The sequence below is a fragment of the Desmodus rotundus genome, chromosome 11 (assembly GCF_022682495.2).
Source record: "Desmodus rotundus isolate HL8 chromosome 11, HLdesRot8A.1, whole genome shotgun sequence".
Taxonomy (NCBI): Eukaryota; Metazoa; Chordata; class Mammalia; order Chiroptera; family Phyllostomidae; genus Desmodus; species Desmodus rotundus.
In genome coordinates this window covers 102,276,656-102,296,251 of record NC_071397.1, presented here as the reverse complement: position 1 = coordinate 102,296,251, position 19,596 = coordinate 102,276,656, and the positions used below count along the sequence as shown (strand labels likewise).

The following is a 19,596-nucleotide window of genomic DNA, read 5'->3' as shown; positions in this document are numbered from 1 at the left end:
ATTTTGTGAGAAAAAGTTTAAGTTAACCAGCTCGTGTGAACTAACTGCGCAAACAAGCATCCCCAACCACCTCTTCCCCTGCGTTCTGGTTGCCACTGTGGGTGGGGAAAGCAGCCCGTGCCCCAGGGCAGATGCGGACATGGCTGCGCCTCTGGGTGGGCAGCATGGGAGGCCATGAGCTAGTTTACAGGGACATCCGGTCCTGGGGGCCCAGTTCCTTGTGTCCTCCCACCCTGGGCCTCTGCCACCAGTATTGCCTCTGGATCCATCTGCTCAGGGAGACCCCCACACCCTGAATCACAGAACCGGAGCTGTGGGAGAGCCTTCTTCGAACTCTCTTCTGCTACTTGTCTGCCAAGTGACTCCCCGTGCTGCTGGGACACGCCAGCGAGGGAACTAACCTCCTGGGACAGCACATTCTAGTCTCAGGCCACTGGCCACCATCAGACTCTGTCAAAACACGTCACCTGCTTGTCATCTGTTATCTTCCCCACCCCCAGCCCCGCCCACACCATTCAAACACTTAAGGATCTCTTTAAGAGTCTAGGACAAATCTTCTCTTTGCGTTTTAGCTCCTTTGTCCTTGTCCTCCTGGTCCCACTTTCCCATGCAGTCACTCCAGGTTGAAACTACCCTTTCTAAAAGAACCCTGAATTTGAAAGCACATCTGGCCAGGAGAGGAGAGAGCAAGACTCTCCTTTTGCACCTCGATGTAAGACAGCTGCGTCTGTTGTGAAGGCAGCTCTGAACACCCTGCCTCCTCCTACCTCCTCCTTCACTCCCCCATCTGTCTGAGGCCTGGGCCAGAGCGGTGCCCGCGGCTCAGGACACCCTACATCGAGGAGGGGACTCAACACACCGCATGTGAGCCCGCCGCTCCAGGCCTCCCGCTCAGTCTGTAACCTCGGCAGGGACCTCAAGTCAAGCCCCACAGGGTGCACTTCAGTACCTGCAGCGCTCCTAGTTATTCTATCAAATCCTCCTCAGAACTTTGTTTTTTAAAAAATAAAAACAAAACCCTAACAACATGGCTCTCATTAACTTCTGTGGCGCAGAACGCTGTGTCTGGTAACACACGAGCCCAGCCAGGAGGCTTCCTCCAGTCAGCACACAACAGTAAAGTGCTTTGGAGAAAATGAAAATCCCCTCTCTGGAAGACAATGCAGCCCCACCCCCATCAGTGTGGTCTGGGTGTGAGCCCGGGAGGGCGTCCGGGAGTCTGCAGCAGGGCCCAGAAGACCGAAGGGGCCACGAGGAAGAGGAGGTAAGCACTGCAGGGGCGCAGAGCCAACAGGGGGCTTCTGGAGTCCTCAGCACAAATGATGAGAATCGGCACCCCAACACCCGTAACAAGATGGCAGCGGGTGGTATTAGCACCCTACAGGAAAGCAGCTCACGGAAGAATGCGGAACTGCACCAATGTGACAGAGGCACTTCTGCACCCAAAGCACAAACTGACTCCATGATGTTACACTCTCTGGACCCGACCAGAGACAAGTGATGAGCACGAAAGACAGCACGTGCTGGAACAGCCGGTAGGTTCTACGGCACTGAGAAATCAAAACAGTTTCAATTTTCATGACGACAGGTAGAGAGTGCTGTCCCGTAAGTCTATCAACAGGCATTTTCTTAAGAGCCTTCCCGTGTCTCTGCCTGGCTGGGGGTGAGAAGGGCCCCTCCTGTGCTTGGTTCGTCGTCCTATTTCAAGGGCAAGGACCATCGCTCGGATGAAGGCCATGTCTTCCCACAGCCTGGTAAGATGTTTAAGACAGTGTGTTTGTTCTAAAACTCAGATTGGTTTTTCCTCAAAGATATGCTTCTTTACCAAAAAAGAAAAACAAAACCCCCGCCCCAAAAACCAAACCCACTAATGAGAGAAAAGAAACAATCTAATCTCTTAATTTCCTTTAAATAACAGCTCAGGAAGGAAAAGTTACATGCGATCAAAGCAGTCTCGTAGGAAGTTCTATTTGGGGGAACAGATATAAATAGACATAATTCTTATAGAATGAATCAAGATAATAAGCCAGACCAAAATTACTCTAAACCAAGAACGAGGCTGGTATTTCAAAAGCCAGTATGTGAGTCTGACCCAAGGTTCTGGTATACTAGCAGTCCGCATTTCTAAAAAAGGTATTTTCAAGTTAAAAAAATAAAAGTATGTGGAGAGTTCAGATCTTTGTTTATAACTTGGGACCAGAAAACCACACGCACTTGTGTCTTTACCCGACACTCTCCTGCCTGCACTGAGAAGACCACTGAGCTGTCGAGCACACCATCGGAAGGACCCTTTCTCTGCAGGCCTTCCTGCTGCGCCCACCCACGGAAAGGGCTCGCCCGCCCCGTGAAGGCTGAGGAAACCTGACGTGGCATCCCCTGCCACGCTGCCTGAGACCTGCCGCGGCCCAGCCGCGCACAGGACGCGTCTCCTCGCTGGGGAAACAAAGCCCGCCCCCACAGGGGCGTGTGCATGGAGACGGCAGGGAGGACCCCCTCCCTGGGCAGACACCACACCCCTTTGTTTAAGGTGTAAGGAAATGACTCTTCTGTCAGGAGTTGTCAGAACTGTAGCAGCTGCAGAAATCCTCTAGCAGCAGAGACAAATCCAAGGAGCCCCACGTTGGGGGGAGTGGTGGGCAAGGTGGGCCAAGGGCCTGTGCCCACTGCGTACCTTTGCAGTGCTTTTAGGGGGACTGGTTGATGTTCTGCAATCAGAGTGATTTTGGGTCCCAACTCCCACAGAGACAAATGTTGGCTTTTGTGTGAGCATCTTTCTACAAATTCCTCGGGTGTTGCCAGCCCTTCCTGAAGGGGAGCGTGCCTGCCCTGGGGCTCTGACGTCCTGGGCAGGGCCAGTGCCCATTTCCGAGTCCTTCCATCGAAGAGGTGAGAGAACAGCCTGCTGCTTCCACTCTCTGGGACGACTCTCCGGGGCGTGCCTGCCAGCTCCTCCGTGAAGCTTTTATCACTGAGCTCAAGCCCCTCTGGGCCGGGATGTCGGACTTCTCCAGTGCCATGCGAGCGGCAGACAGGAAGACGGCCAGCCTCCGAGGGGCCGGCCGGCCCTGGGGTCTTCACAGAGGAACTCGGAAGAGCCCTGACAACTCTGGAAACTCCCTGGGGCTGTAGGAGCTGCTGGGCCATCAGGGCCAGCTGGGACTGGCCGGGGGGCAGAGGATTGGGTCCCACGAGTCCCGGTGGAGGAGGGCGCCTCGAAGTGGAGTCCCCCCCAAGCAGGAGACTCCATGTAGCGGAAAGAGCACCAAGCACGAACTCAGAAGCTCTGGTGGGCCTCGACGCCATCAAGCTAGGCCAGGCTCAGAACCCCCAGTAGCCCCTTTGTTCCACCCCCGTCACAGGGCTGTATGAAGAAAGAAGAGAGCACCCTATGTGATTCTTTGGTGACCTAAAGCTACACACTCTGTCGTGAGGGAGAAGGGCTGGGTCCCCGTCAGGCGTGAGCCAGGTGGAGCTACAGTGACAGCCCCCCTGCCCCGTACGCTGGGAGGGGCCTAGGGGGTGTGGACGGAACACAGCACCTTGGAGTACCCGGGAAGACTCAGAACACTTTTCCGAGGGACTGGGAAGCCACCACAGGGCCCCGAGGGCCCTGCCATCTGATGTGTTTGTCAGTCTCCCTGTGGCCGCCCGGCTGAGAACAGCCTGTAAGGGGACAGAGGCTGAGGCAAGGGGTTCCGGAAGGGCTCTCCCGCAGTCACTCAGGCGGGGATGCTGTGGCTCAGGCTGGGCTGGGCGGAGAGGTGGTCAGACTCAGGGAAACTGAACAGCAGAGTTTCTCGACAGAGAGAAAATCACGGCTGTGGTCATTAAGTGTCTGGAGGGAGCACCCAGAGAACCGCTGTGAAGGGGAGGCTGAAGGTAGAGCCGATGAGGTGAGGAGAGCAGGACTTCCTTCTGAGCACATGGAAATGAGAGGTCTGTGTGGCTGGGTGGGAGAGGGGCTTGCCCTGGACAGGTGCGGGGGGGGGGGGGGGGGGGGGTGGCGCTGGCCTCAGCACAAGTCCTGAACTGGAGGCGGTGGAGGGCACAGGCAGAGGACAGCCCAGAGGAGGAGGAGGAGGGACCAGCTGGCTGCCCTCCAGCCCCACTGACACTCCCCACAAGAGGAAGCAGCTGCCCCCTTTATCCCACTCACCACAAAAACCCCGCAGCAACACCTGAGAACCGCCGGAACAATAACGTTAATGCTTATTGGGGAAGTAGACTAAAAATGCTCAGAAACAGGGTAAAGTCAATATTAATACTTAGTTATCTTTCAAAGAAAGAAGAACTCAACTAGTTCTTTGAAATGTAAATCTTCGTGTAGCCCTTATCCTCAAATGTCATCACCAATATCTACTTGAACCCGGTGGTACCGGTCAGGGCCTCCCTGGGCCCACGGCAGGGCTGCAAGCACCTGTGAGCTGAAGCGGCGGCCCTGGGCGCCAGTGCCAGCACCCCTTGCACATGCACCTTCACACGCAGGGGGTGAGGGGGAGAAACACACTCATCTCTCACATCTGTCTTGTAACAGAGGTTTCTGCAACCCAGGAGGGGAGGGTTCAGGAGAGGCTTCTCTCTGGAGGGGTCATTGCCCCCCTGCTATTTCAACTTTTGCAAAAGGCAGCCTGTTACTTGGTGAAAGGCTATTCAAGTCAAACCTGAATTCAGGGATTTTTTTTTTAAAGCATTGTCTGATACTGACCTATCATTTAAAAGCCGACTAACAAATGTACCCTGAAGTCAACGTATCAGTCAGAATGTGAGTAGAACCTCAGTGCTCGAGCTTAATTCGTTCAAAAAGACTGAGAAGCAATGTGTTCAAAAAACCAAACCCCCCATCTGTCACCTGAGAGACACGTGACTGATCACACAGGTGTCAGCACCAAAGGGTCGCTGGGTAGAAAACTGAAGTTTTGTTCCACAACCAAGACGTTTTTTCCATGAACGAACTCGGTCGAGAACTGAGGCAGACTGTGTCACCTGCAGGTGACACAGACAGACACAGAGTGACCCACCAAAGGCCTGCAACAGTGGCCCTGAGCACACCACACTCACAACAGAGGGTGACCGCAAAGGCTTGGAGCGGACACGACACTGGTGTGGCTGACAAACCGAAATCCAGGTGGCGTCGTCGGGGGACCGAGGACGTGCTCCTGGAACTCTCTCGCACTCTAGCCACCCACAGTCACACCCTAGACGGTTCCATCCTAATGGCAAACAATGTCAACAGCAGTTGGACTGCGCTTCTAATGGCTGAATATCTAAAATCTACTGCTAATGGAACAAGAATGAAATGGATTATTACTCTCTGAAAAAATTGCATTTGCTCATGTATTTATGACTACTAAGAATACACACAATCAGTTTACGACCAACACTGAGAAGAGAGCAAACCGCGAACAGGAACACGTAAATGTCACAGGAGAGCAGAGGACACTAGGCGAACAGAGGCATGCTCTAGGTCACGGACCGCGGGCCCCATCTGCGAGGGGCCGTGAGAGCTGCAGCTACTGAGACACAAACCACCACTGAAGAAAAGGGAAATCGAGACAGGAAAACGTACCAAAGGGAAAGAAACAAGAACATACCAAATCTAGAACAGAGATTGCTGGCATAGCAGTCTGCTGCAGGTGACAGAGGGAAAAAAAGAAAGAGGAAGTGTGAACAGTTAGCTTCGACCTGTGTTCCGCTGCCAGCCCGTCTGCTGCTCTCCTGCCACTGCCTCTGAAGGGCCCTGTGGGGGCGGGGGCGGTGCAGGCGCCCGTCTGCCACTCGGAAAGTCAACACTGAACTTCATGACTAAGACACACGGAAACTAAACCAGGTAGAGTTTCCCTCAGCTCTCTGATTTGGAGACGAAGATAAAAATTTCAATACATATTCAATGGTAAATACACAGATGCTTTTAACTAAATTATCAGAAAAAGCTTTCCAATATCATAGTTCATACTGAGAGGCTTAAAATGGACGGACCATCAATAAAAACCCACTCTTCACAGAAGTGAGCGCCTGCGGAACTATTACAGCGTGGTGGCTCCCGTCACGGTTACCGGGACGCGGCTGTAAGGATGAACATCAAACAGCTGCTTGCTCACCATTAACACGGGGCTGGGGTCAGGGCTGGGGCCAGGGCTGGTGCTGCAGGAAAGGTAAAGCCGTGCAGTCCTTGTGTTGTGGTGAGAGGCATAGGCCACAGACACGTTCAGCACTTTTAATGGCCTGCCTGCAGTGTGCCTGCTAGTGACAGTGGCAGCCAAGGGCAAGCGCACGGCTAACAGTTCCCAACCACGGAGGCCAAAGTGCTTATGCCAAACGCCACTAGTTCTGATCAAGTAGCTGTTCTTGGCAATCAAGTAGCAGCGATGGCAAACATAGTCGTTCTGAAGGGAGTTCCTGCCTGGTGAGGTGGAAAATGCTAATAAAACAAGGGAGTAGCTAACATTTCAGCCCTCACTTTAGAAACTGAAGTGCTGACACAGGTGGGACCCCACGTGGACTCAGGGCATAGCTGTACACGTGAGGAGCACATGTACACAATAGGGAGCGTGCGTGTGCGTGCGTCAGCGAGATGCTGCCCGCCGGCTCCATGCCCACCTGCACCACCCCGTGGCTCAGTCTTCAGGGGCAGAGAGCATCAGACAAGAGCTGGAATAGAAACAAAACCCGAAAGACAGAAAGACATGCTCCTGCTGTCTTTTCTCAGAATCCTGTATTCTGCTAAAAAACACCCCCACTAAGTGGTCAATAGCACTCTCTTCAAATTAATACTGATAAACGCCTCTCTGTCGACAGTTCTCCAGAGGCTAACAAAAACCTTAAATTTGGCTGTGTAACAATCTGTTGCAGTAACCTAATATAAACTTTACTCTTTTTCTTCTTTTTGACATGAAAGAACCAGAAATTATTTGTACAATCGGAGAAGTGAAGAAAGTCCTCAGTTCTCAGTGTCTTGTGACTACCAAGGAAACACAGTGGGCGTGCTCCCCACTGCCCAGCGCTGACCGTGGAGAGCAAGGCTGGGCGGTGGCCGTGCGCAGTCTGGCTGGCACTCAGCACATCCCTGCGCCGGTGCAGAGCTGGGCGGGAAGAGTCTGCATGGCCCACAAGGCCCAAGATATTTACCACCTGCTTGTTTAACAAAAAAATGTTTGCCAACCGCTGTTTATTATTTCCTTAATGGAAGTGCTGCAGAATGTGAGCTTGCTGACTGAAACAGTCCAGTCCCATTTGGACTGGGCGTGTCTGAAAAAAGCTCAGCCTCAACACGGGTTCATTTCTAGGGGCCTCGACTCACAGTACTCGCAAGACACCCCCGCCCCCAGTGCGGAGCAGCAGCGAGCACGCCCCACACCCCCTTTACCCTGGCTCTGCGCTCTGCCTCCAGCCGCTGCATGAGCAGCATGGTGTCCACGTCGTCGTCCTCCTCCTCCTCGTCATCCTCGTCCTTCTGCTTGGACTCCTGCAGCCGCTTCTGGAACTGCCACTCGAGCATGAGCTTGCGCAGGCGGTCGCTGTCCTCAGCGGTACGCGCGGGCTTGCTCTGCAGCTCCTGGATCTCCCTGCTCAGCATGTCCACAATATGCAGCTGCTGCTGCTTCTCCAGCTTCTCCTTGGCGTCCCGCTTCCAGGGGTCCGGGGACAGACTGTCGCCAGAGGAGAGCTCCTCCTTGCTGACTGTGATGTACTGCAGGTCTCTGCGCTCGATCGTGCGGGGCTGCTGCTGGGGCTGCAGCTCTCGGATGACCGTGTCCGGGGCTCTCTGCAGCGTGGCCGGTTTCTCCGGCTTCATGGGCTGCACAGTCACAGGAGAAAAGGGAGCGGGGTTCAGCGACTGCGTGCGCATCTGGCCCAGCTTCCTCTCCTGCTCCCGGCGCTTCCTCTCCCGCTCCTCCTCCAGCCGAGCCTTCTCCTTCTCGTACCAGCGCTGGTGCTCTTCCCTCTTCTTCCGCTCTGCAGCAGCCACCTGCGCAGACTGAGGGCCCACCTGGCTGGCAGGGGGCGGTGGAAGAGGCAACTCCATTGGGATTCCGTCAAAATCACTGGCATAGTGCACAGGAGGTGGAGGAGGGGGTGGGGGCAGATCTGTGCGGCTAGACTGGGGGACCACTGCTGGTGTAGGCTGCCCAGTGGCCGGTGTCTTCCAGCGCCCAGGGCCGCTTTTGGTCAAAGTGGATGCGGGTGTGCCTGCCTTGGACACATGGTCCAGGTGCTCTTGGCTGGATGCACTGGAGCCCACCGAGGAACTCTGATGGATCCACATGTCACTGTCAGACTTGCGGTCCAGTGCAGCCTCTACTCGGCGCTCCAAGTGGTAAACTTTATCTTCCCGAAGTTCCTCTTGGGAACGGGTAACACGCTGGAAAGAGACAAAGAAAGACTGTCATATTTCAGCCATTCATCAGAAGAAATTACTGGAAATCCATAAACATTTTATCCCGGGAAAAAAATTCTTAGAAGAGTGAGTGAGCAGAGCAGAGGCTGAGCCCACCCTGTGTGTGTCCTGGTGGCTTCTTTACCCGGTGAAAGGAGCAAAGGGTGTGCTCTCTCCTGGCGTCACTGGGGAAAAGCGAAACGCGCACACATACTTCAGCACAGTGTCCGCCTGCACACCTCCCACTGTGGGACCAGTCATGTGACCAACTTTGAAAGGATGAATGTTTAGCCCAAATATGTGAACAGCAGCAAAAATTACTTCTCTGCAATAGTATTCTAATTCTTCCTGAGAGTAATTCATCAAACCTCAACCATGCCATCATCCGTGGCTTTCTGAACATCACTGCTGGTGATGCCTGCCCGCCCCGACAGCTGCACACACAGTACAGGGAGCCACACGCACCAGGCCACCTCGGCCCCGTCTCAGGAGGGTCTACGGTGGTGCACACCGCTGGACAGAAACCGAGTGTGAGCATCAGAGATGGCAATGAGTACACTGTTCTCAAAGGGCTAGTCTGATGTCTGAAAAATAGCACGTTTAAGATAAAAATGATTCGCTATGATGTCTGAGTCAAAACTTTCCCCCTGCCCTGTTAAGGAGTGGAAATTGAAGATACAAGCCTGAAAATAAACTATTTTCCTTTCCTTAAAAAACAAACAGAATGGAATATGAACTATTTCTTGAAAAAGCAAAGATAAAGCGTCCCTGGAGAAACAAGCCTCAGGAGCCACAGAGCACGGACAGCCGGCACGTGGCTGCGGCTTCGCCATGTCTGCATGGGCACTGCCAGGTGTACCCAATTGGGGCCTGCCTCAGACACCGCCCACGGTCCCCCCTGCAGCTGCCCCTGGCAACTCCCGGTCACTGCTCTGCTCCAGTGAAGACCCACTTTAGCCTCTGGGGCTTATTCCCAGCACCTTTCCCAACTCCCTGCTGAGTCCACCATAATTTTTAGTTGTTTCAATACCCACCCCCACCCTGCCCCCATCCTCTCAGGATCATTTGCCCATGTTGGGAGGCAGAAGTGAACGGCAGGTGTCAGCTGCACATGCGGGACTCAACCATGCACTGCCCAGACAGCAGGTGAGGCTGGACGGGCTGCTTCCCCGGGGCCAGCAGATCCCTCTAGGGGCCCAGAGAGTGCGCTGGAGGAAACGGGGCACAGAGCTACTTTACTGTGAAGGGGAGATTTGGAGAAGGCCTCTGCTCATAGCCGACTCCCGGGCTGCCAGGGCTGAGGGTGGGGACGCCATCAGGCCGGCAAGCACACAGGCAGGACAGACCCAAGCACAAGACAAAGTAGTCTTGTGGACAAGCAGGGTTTGTGTCCTGAGTCTCTTCCGCCATCAGAAAACGGGGCTCTCTCCCCTCCTTCCTCACACGGACCCCATGAATAAACCGCCCCCCACCGCCCCCGGCTGTGTTGTCCTTTTAGGCTCAACTGCAACCCCATCTCTACTCCCAGCACCTCTGCCCACCCTGACCCAAGACTGGTGGGTTCGGGATCCCTTCCCAGGATGGGTGCTGGTTGTGCAGCACAGACCGAACCTGCTCTTAAGCACACATTTAAATTCCTCCCCAGCACTTCACAATACCAAGTCACCTTTCTGAAAAGGAAAACACATCTGACAACATGCCCTCACTTAGTTAACTACCACAACTGACACCCCCCCGCCACCTTCTCCACTAACTGGGACAGAACTCAAATCCTCAGCTTGCTGCACAGTGCCCCTCCACGACCTTCCAGCTTTGTAGCCTGGAATGCTGCCGCCCCGCCCCCACCCTTGGGCTACCACCCTCCACACTGGCCATCCCTGCTCCTCTGTGGGGCTCTAGCTCTAGGCCTTCCCCTATGCTCTGAAGCACTTTTCGGTTTAGGCAGCTGTCATGTCACCGGGGAGCACAGGGTCTAGTCACACCTGAACAGAGAGACAGCTCCGTCGCCCCATGGCCCGGCTCTCTACACTGTGTTACATGTACACTCCGGCCACGCCAGCAGCATCACAGGCAGGGACCTGAGGCCCCGGGTGTTCCCAGGGCTTGGGCAGCTCTGGGTGGAAACGGAGCCCCACCTCCTCCTTGGCTCTCGTTTCTCACTCCCAGAGGCAGAGGCCCGCTGGCCCTAGCAGCTGTAAACAAGGCTTACCATCACTAACCTTCCCTTACTCACACAATGAGATGACAAAGCATCCTTGCCCACGTTCCGCATCCTAGCCTATCTGTCCCCTTCTCCTCAGCTCACCACAAAACTGGTAAAGAAAGCAAATGTCAGCAGGGCTGGCGGACAGAAAATGGCGTGTCCCAGAGATGGTTCCGCTTTGCCCTGCTGGGGGTGGAGTGTGCATGGAACCCTCCCCCACTTCTAACCTGCATGGCAGCGCTGGGATGACTGCTGTCCACTCGCACCTGTGGCTCTTCCTCATAGGCGGGCCACTGGCTGTGAGGAGGGGGAGGGGCCGCCCGGTCCTGGGACTTGGAAGCAGGGAAGGTGAAGTATTCGCGGGTGTAGGTCTGCGTGGGGATGGGGTAGGCCTCAGGCCTCGGGGGTGGCGTCTGCTCCTGGGAACCGTGAGGAAGACAGACAAGTGAGTTCTGCAGTCTGTACAGCGGGCTAATGTGATTTCCAGTGACCTCTTTTACAATATAGCATGTATGTGTCTATTTGAAAACTGTGTTAAAAATTAGAAGTGTTTGATCATAAACACTGCAAGTAATGAAAAACACTTTATTTTGCCCAGACTTGTTAATCTACAGCTCTTTTACCTATTCTATTAAAAACAGAAAAATTAAACCCCAAGCTATCAACAGAGCTAGCCTGTGGCGACACCCCGGGCTCCGCAAGGCACTCCGAGAAACTAAGGGCGCAGACATGAAAGTGGGCACAGGGCTCAGACCTCCGCGCAGAGGTTTCCCGTGGAGACGGACGTTATCTTCGCAGCTGCTCCAGGGGCGTATGTGCTCTTCCCTCCGGGACTCGGAGGCTGATCTGGTGGGGAGAGTCAGGGCCAGAAATGTCACTTGCCATAACAAAACACTACCTAACAAGAGGTCCAGAGGGTAGTCACCGTGCACCACCCATCTTCACTCTACCCGCGAGGAAGATGGCTCAGAGAGGGGCATGAGGCCCAGGAGGGGCTGGGCTCCCCACGCCCCCTCCCCAGCTCTTGAACAATCACAGTCAGAGCCGTGGGGTCCACCCATAGACTGGGGCTGCGGACCATCTCCGATGCGCAGCAAACCCGTGTGGGCTGCACACTCACGCTCCTGCTGGTCGCCCACCAGCCTGGCTGGCAGCACCATTGGTGCACCTGCCCAGAGCAGTGACCGAGTCAGGCGGTTTCCTACTCAGCTCCTACTTCCTGTCATAAGAATGCCCTGACAGCCTCATGGAAATGGGCCTGCGAGCCCACATGTGCAAGCAGGGGTTCCGTGTTCCCCGTGAGCACCCCTGAGCGCTCCCCGCTCCTCTGGCTGCGGGCTTGGGGCAAGAGAGGAAGGGCCACGGGGGCTCTCTTACTTGCTACATTGGGGCTGGACCGGTGGTCAGCTCTGTTCTTCAGCAGCCTGTCGTCGCCGGCTAACTTCTTTGGTTCACTGTACTCTGCCCAGGGCAGCTGAGGGCTCTCGGGGGACCCGTTCGGAGCTGAGTTATGATAGAGCTCAAAGCCTTCACTCTTCGGTCGGGGTTTGCCTGAGCCCCGGCGATCCGACACTGAAATCACAGCACGTGCAAGAGGTCACCATACATTCACGTTTTTTTCTAAACCCCTGCTTATTTCTAAGAGAAAGACAGATCTGCAAATATTTAAAAATCCGTAAGTAAAACTTGTTTTTAGTGGAAAATAAGATGACTTTTACATAAGAATAAAATCTTTCTAGAGAATCTTTAAAAGGTTTTCAAGTAAAGCAACACCGAAGACGCATTAATGGAAAATGGTACTCTTTCAAAGCTTATTTTCTCATACTGACCTGTTTTAAGTAGCAAAACTAAAGTAACAAAAGTCACAAAACCTGTTTTAAAATAACTTTTCAGAAAATAAACCACTCCCTCACTTTTTAAATACAGTAATTTTTTTAATCGTTCAGGGTGGTCATGGTCACAGATGACATCTGATGGGGCCATTCGATCTGTTTTTCAGTTTTCTCAGCTTCTCGCTTGGTAACCCTGACTTACCATTGCCTTTCAAGTCTCCTCTCTGTTCTCGAACCCTGTCTAGTCAGCCTTTGAAATGACGGTGCAGTCAGAACTCACGTAACCAGTGTGCCAAGTGTCACGTTACGAGAGAGGCAAGAACAGGCCCAGCCTGGGCGTCCTGGACTCAGCTTTGTTTTGGCTCCAGTGGGCAGAAGGCCCGGGTTCTCAGACACCTGTGCCGTCTAAACCTCGAGTCCGGGCCTGATGTCCCTGAACATGACCTCTGGAGAAAAGAGCTCCACACTGGCCAGACTCAGCGGTCGGGCACAGCGAGCTAGGTAGTTTATAAAGACTGAGATGGAAAGTATATGATGATTTAAAATATGATGTGAGTTATCATCTTTTTCTCCTGTGGTTTCTGAAGTAATTTCTTCAAAAAGTCCTAAGTTTATGTGGATTTTTATTCTGAGATTTTTGATGTAGCTACAAACCATGGTTCCCACCAACAACTTTACTCAAATAACTGAGCATTTCATCAAGAGTGAACTCTCCTAACAAGACGATCAGGTCTCATTTCAGCGCCCGCAGCACGGAAGTAACTATGCACGAGCACACACAGTCCTTCGGCAGAGAAACCCACCTGCTTTTGAAAGACCACACCCTGCGTTCGCTAAGAAAACAGCAAACCCGTTCACACACTCACTGCTGACAGAGCGCCCCTCTGTGCCGGGCCTGTGGAAGCTTCCAGCAGGGAGCCAGGCCTGGGGGCTCAGCGGCTCCGAGGGGACAGGTACTCTATAATGAATTACTATCGTGGCTTGAAGGGCCGCACTAAACCCTGGCTCCAGCAAGCCGCACCCTCAGTCTCCTGATCTTTAAAACAGGAGCGCTGAACATGGCAGCCCCGACTCCACTGGGTGTTCGCTAACAAGGAAGCAGGGCCTGGCCGGGTGATGCCTGGCTGGGGGAGGTGGTCAGTGAGCCTGCGGTTGGTGGTGGTCAGCAGACGAGACACCCCCAGTGCTCCCCACGCAGGCCTCACTTACGTCTCTGCATCATCGGGGACGGCTGATTGAGCAGGGTGGCAAGACCGTGATAGATGGCTCCTTGCTTCGCTACTTCCAACGTCACCACGGAGCTGGTCCTTGTCATGAGCTCCGCTGCCCTAGGAAGAGAGGGTCACAAAGGTAAGAAAAAGAAAACATGCCATCCGCTCTGTCCCCACAGGAGCCTGGGCCCTGAGTGGCCCAGCTGCTGCTTAGACCCACTGCCCACTGCCCTCCCCTCCCGAAGAGCCCCACGCCCGCCCGTGGCCACAGGAGGACTGCAGGTTGGCAGCAGCGCTCACTGACAGTGTGACCAGTGACTGGGCACGGGAACTGAGTTTCACACTCACACAGGGAAGCATGGCACACAGCTCTTGAAATTCTTTCTGTCTCCCAATCCCAAATTTACTGTGAAGTATCCCCACAAATGTTAACATTAAGCTTAAAGCCAGCAGACAAACGATACCTTTCCTGAGAGAGTCCCACCAGGCTCCGCCCATCCACGCTGAGCAGCTGGTCCCCCGCCGCCAGCCGGCCGTCCTGCGCACACCCCGAGGCAGACAGTGTCCGAGGTGGGCAGCGAGGGGAGAGGGAGGAAGGAAAGTCAGGGAAGGACACTTCCCATCTGCCTGTCTTCAATGGACAGTGTACAGCGCTTGGTGACCAGAAACACAGTGGAGTACCTCCTACCCTGTGTTAGGTACGATACACTGAAAATTCGCATCTTTAAAGAAGTGTACTCACCACGTCCGCGGCACCTCCCTTCACCACGGACTTGACGTAAATCCCGAGCTTGTCTTGCCCAGCACCCTGCACAGAAACAAAGAAGACACGCCACGCTGAAGGCTCCGGGAGAAGCTTCGGCAGGGCGCAGCGGAGACCACGCGCAGGCAGGCGACTGAGACACGTGTGCCGGGCCCTGGCTCACGTAGAGATCAGAACTGCAAAAACGCCGCCAGCAGGGCCAACACTCTCTTCGGTGAGTACACAGTGACTGACAGGAAACACGTCTACTGTGCTTCCAGACTAAGAAAAACTACTGCTGAGAAATCAGTCAAGTATCGACAAGTCTTAAGTAGACCGAGAACTACAGGTGACTCAGGACTGGTTGGTTATGCACGGCCACAATGGCCAGCGAACTAACACCACTCTCACTCATCACTTTAATATAAAAGCAATTAACCACAGCACTTTTGCATTCCGATATTCACCTAGGCCCCCTCACACCCTCACTTAAGAATTTAAAACAAGAAAAAATGTATTGTGGCAAACAAGAGGGACTTCGGTGAGAGAAGATTATGCAGCAAACACTCCGCACGACTCCATTTAGGGGGCAGGTGCTGGGACCATAAATAAACCCAGAGGCCCCAGGCCCCAGTCCACACCTCACGCACGGGAACTCCCCCGCGCGCCCCATCACGGCGCATGAGGAACTTTGGCGAGACTGATGTCAGAATCAGACACCAATGTTTCAGAGAATGGCTGACTTGCTGCTTGGACAGCAGAACCAGGAAATACAAACCAAATTCCAGACTATTTACTGGAGCCCAGAGGAAACAAGGTCACGCGTGAGATCTCGCATGGAAGGTTACTGCCAACTCCCTGCAGTGGTGTCCGCGTTTCCCAGGCATGCCCTCTCCAGCGGCCGTGAGGCAACGTGTCGTGAGAGCAAAAGCAGAAGGCGGCACACCACAGAAAGTTAGGAAGACAGTGACTTCCACAGATGACTTCCTGAGACAATTTCCCTGCAGTGCTCGAACCACTTAACTTCCACCTGAGAACCCCTTTTTCCCATTAGGTGGCAGTGCGGGTTTGAAGAGGAGTCTGACCAACGAGCGAGCGAGGTGGAGGGTACGCCTGGCTCTCCCCTCTGGGAACACCCAGCACACAGCATGCCACTGTTCGCGAGCCTAGAAAAATCTGTCACACGTGTGACTCCCAGGTTTCCAATCTGCTCACCACAACACCCTTCTCTCTCCTTGCCTTTACACTGCAGACCTGCCCGGGCCCAGACGCCCAGATGCCCACGAGATGCCCTCAGAAACCATGCAGCACTTCCAACACCATGTGACAGCCAAGTGCAAACAAGGGTCCTCGCCTGGGTTCCTCTGCCATAAAATTAGAGACAAAACGAAACAAAAAATGTACTTGGAGAGTTGGCAAACCTTGCACTTTTTGGTAAATTTGCAATTTTACAATATAAAACACACAGGAGGCACTTGATAAATGGCAACTTTCTGAATTTCTCATGTTCCTTAGCAAAGAGCAATAAACACACCTTCCACCTGACTTCATGCCCACCCATGCTGGGTTTCCTGGAATGTAGGGACTGAGACACACTGTGGGAAATCACTTCAAGACCCCCCCCCCCCCATGCCCACTTGCTGAGGTGGGTATTCCTGCACACAGACTCTATTACAGGATGAACACACATCCTATACTTTAGGTAGCGCATGGCTGACCGCTCCGTGCACCAGCTCAGCTGTCAGACTGGCAGTGCCTCCCTCACAACTGCTGGCTGAGCGCCTGTGCTGTCTCAAGCTGCGCACACACCCACAAACGAAGAGCGCCCCGCTCTCACGGAGCTTATATATTCTAGAGTGGTCTGCTCCACAGCGGTCAAGCACTAGTTCCGATCAGGGCACTTGCAGCCCTCTTTTTCTGCGAATATGACTTGACACTTACTTACAGTTAGTGCCCCAGGCCGGAGTTTAAAACAGGTTCTTAAAGCACCCTTTCTTCTTCTGCTCCCTATGTGACCAATACGAAAGCAATGCTTGCTGAATTTCAGAATAGCTCCCCTATCTGCGGCTTCGCTTTCCGTGGTTTCAGTTCCCCGTGCTAACCAGATCTGAGTACTACATGGGAAACTGCAGAAGTAAACCATGCAGAAGTTTGAACGTGTACCACTCTGAGTAGAGTGGTCATGGGCCCTCCAGCTGTCCCGCTCCACCCCACCGGGGCCGTGACTCACCCCTTAGTCCAGCATCTCCAGGGCACACACAGCCCACCCAGCAGCCATTTCACAGCCGCACTGTTATCACACCGGTTATGAGAGAGACCACATCCACATAACCTTTATTTCAGTACATCGCTCCGTTTCATTACCACTGTTCGTCTCTCCTGGGCCTACCTTGTAAATTCGACTTTATCGTGGGTGTGTACGTGTAAACAAGAGTCTGGTGCTACCCTCAGTCTCAGGCATCCACTGGGGGTCTGGGGGCGCGTGCCCGGGGGATGTGCCGGGATGGCAGTTCTGGCGTTCAGAGTGAATGGGCACTCGCCTGCATCTACACACAGAATTGCTCTTTGGCAATGCAATACCTCCTTGTGATTTAGATAATAAAAACAATAAAGCAAGCCCTCTCCCACTCCCCGTCTCTGTATAAGATCACTATCGATAAAGAAAAAAACCCCTCATTTATTTGGACGAACTATAACAACAGAATTCTTCTAAAAAACCACAAAACAGAATGTTGTAAGAAAATGAGAGAAATACTCTCTCCTTCTCCCCCACACCTTGGAGCCCTACGCACACACTTTCGTCGCCCATCAGCGAGTTCTTCTGGTGCAGCTCCCGCTCCAGGAGGATGGCTGTGTCCCCCACTCACAGCCAGCAGTGACTTCCCTGGGTTATTACTTTATGTTTTGACCTCTTCTTGTAAATCAGAGATCTCACACCCGAGGGGAACTACTAGGCCCTGTTATTTCATAACCACTCTACACTTTAGACAACTTAATACCTAAGCTTAAGTTTAGCAACTCCCTATTTAAATAACATGAAGTCCTAAAACATTTTGAAACAGGCAATCTACTATACTACACGCAAAACAAGATTTAATAAGCCTCAGTGAGACATCCAGTGAAACTGGCTGTGTGATAGGCATCCGGCAGCATCGTCACCGCCGCGCCTTCAGACAGGTGGGAGTCAGCAGCACAGACTTCAGAAAACTTCTGGCGCAGCGTGGACCCTGTCCTCATGACAGACCTGCTGGTCACCTGAGGTCCCACCTGCCTTAGGAGCTGCCTCGGACTATGTGGTGACCCCTGCAGGAGGCACTGCACTCCCAGGACCCAAGTTCAGGTGCAAGCTTCCCACAACACATGGAAGTGAGCCAGACCAGTCCTCACAGACCCGAGGCTGCCCTGTTCCCCTTTTCTCTTCACACAAAACCTCTTTCTGATGGACTGTGTCTGCCCAAATCCGTCATCGTCCGCATCCCAGGCTTACCTGCCATGACCTGCCAACTCACTCACCTTCCCAACGTCACACAAGGTTTCCTTTGCTCCCTCTGAACGGTCACTTTGCCCTGTGTTCCACCTACTTGGGCAGAAGGCTCCTCCCCAACTCCCTTCCAGAGCAGCTTCCTTATAAGGCTACTAGAATGTGGTCAATTCCTCGTTTTGAAAACAATTCCTTATTACGAGGAAGTCCAGATTGGCAAGGAATACATTAGTAGGTTAGGAAGCAGCTGCTAAATCCATTATGTGAGTTGGGAAGATAACACTGATAACATTGTAAAACTGCCAGTTAGAAAAGTTAGAAGCCCTGAGCACTTGGGGTTCTGGCACCAGATACACTCTTTTCAGAGTGACACACTCCCCCGTGACAGCCGGATGACACGTGACGGGAAAGGCCCAGCACTGAAAAAGTCACAGGTATTATTTTCTACATGAGGGGAACTTATCTACATCCTCAGTCACAACCATTTCTTTTAATTCCAAGTCAGTTCCATCTATAGGTAGTGTAATCACTCGTCACAAAAGGAAATCCAAGGAAACAGAGACCCCAATGCAAAAGATGCACAAACACCTCATAGGCCATTGACAAAGCATTGTGAAATCTATTTTTAAAAAATACTCTCGGTGGCGGCGGCGGATTGGTGCAAAGTGAAGAATCTGAACCGAGCATATCCTGAGAGGTATCCAAACTGGCTGGCAGTGAGGCGCGCAAACGTGCTCTCCAGCAGCACCACTTCCCCAGTCAGTCCGGCCTCCCCCTCGGGCTGCTCTGCTCCCATTTCTGTAGGCGTGCTGCTGCCCACTATCGATCGCCTTCCTTCCCACAAACACACACCCCTTCTGCAGCCCAGGGGCCTCTGTGGGAACGAAGGAGCCCCCCTTCCCCAATCACCGGAACCCTAGCTGTACTTCAGACGCAGCTCGGAGTTATGAACTGGCCGCCCACAACTGTAAATACACCTGCGGTACAGAGAAATCACAGACCCGTGGTGATTGTCTCTGGGAAACGGAACCACAGGTGAGCACTTTCAGATGGAAGCACGCCAAAGCGAGGCAAACCACTGTTGTGTGCATCTCAAATCAGCGTGGGTCATCATCTCCAACCAGAACACCACAAACTTAACCAACGCAGGGCTGAGGTCATGTGTCAGTCTGGCCACAGCAACCTTGGCCTGGAATGTCCACCCTCGTGGGGGTACAGAGAGTCCGTGAGCTGACCTCATCTCTACTGACGACCGCCTGCCGCCCGGCCTGGGAACAGGTGAGGTCTCATTAGGCACACTGCAGACCATCACCTTCAAGCCATTATAATTCCTTAGCATCACGCAACTCTCTTGCTACCTGCCCCCCTGCCCTGCTCCGTCTGAATACAAATCACAACACTGGAGATGATAAAAATAATGTATAAAATAAAATGAATTAATTTCAGAAATAGTAAACCACTATGTCTTATTTTTAATAACACACACTAATTAATCTAAGCTGAACATAAAATGATCAAAATAATTCTATTAGTTTCTATTTGTTTACATATATACACAGTTAAAATTCATTTTATGGTAACTTTACTACTTTTCTAATTCAGAGAGGAACGTGGGCCCACAAGTGGTGACTCCTCACTGCTGCGTGTCCACGCACCTCACCCGTCACTCGAAGAACGCACACGTGAGCGAGGTGAGCGCTGGCCAGAGCCGACAGGAGATGCAGACAGCTTCGCAGATGCTGGTGAGAGGCTG

General features: G+C 53.1%; 1 protein-coding gene across 18 annotated transcripts in view; it reads right to left on the bottom strand.

Annotated features, from left to right (window-relative positions):
* AFDN (afadin, adherens junction formation factor) overlaps window positions 1-19,596 on the bottom strand; it is a 108,692-nt gene that overhangs the window by 9,117 nt on the left and 79,979 nt on the right. For all 18 annotated transcript variants that reach the window (XM_053914316.1, XM_053914326.1, XM_053914323.1 and 15 more), the window contains 7 exons: window positions 14,363-14,428; window positions 14,085-14,158; window positions 13,619-13,737; window positions 11,955-12,149; window positions 11,332-11,423; window positions 10,805-10,996; window positions 7,364-8,359 (listed from right to left, as the gene is read on the bottom strand). In XM_053914316.1, the coding sequence (XP_053770291.1) occupies window positions 7,364-8,359; window positions 10,805-10,996; window positions 11,332-11,423; window positions 11,955-12,149; window positions 13,619-13,737; window positions 14,085-14,158; window positions 14,363-14,428 (1,734 nt within the window). The remainder of the gene's footprint in view (window positions 1-7,363; window positions 8,360-10,804; window positions 10,997-11,331; window positions 11,424-11,954; window positions 12,150-13,618; window positions 13,738-14,084; window positions 14,159-14,362; window positions 14,429-19,596) is intronic.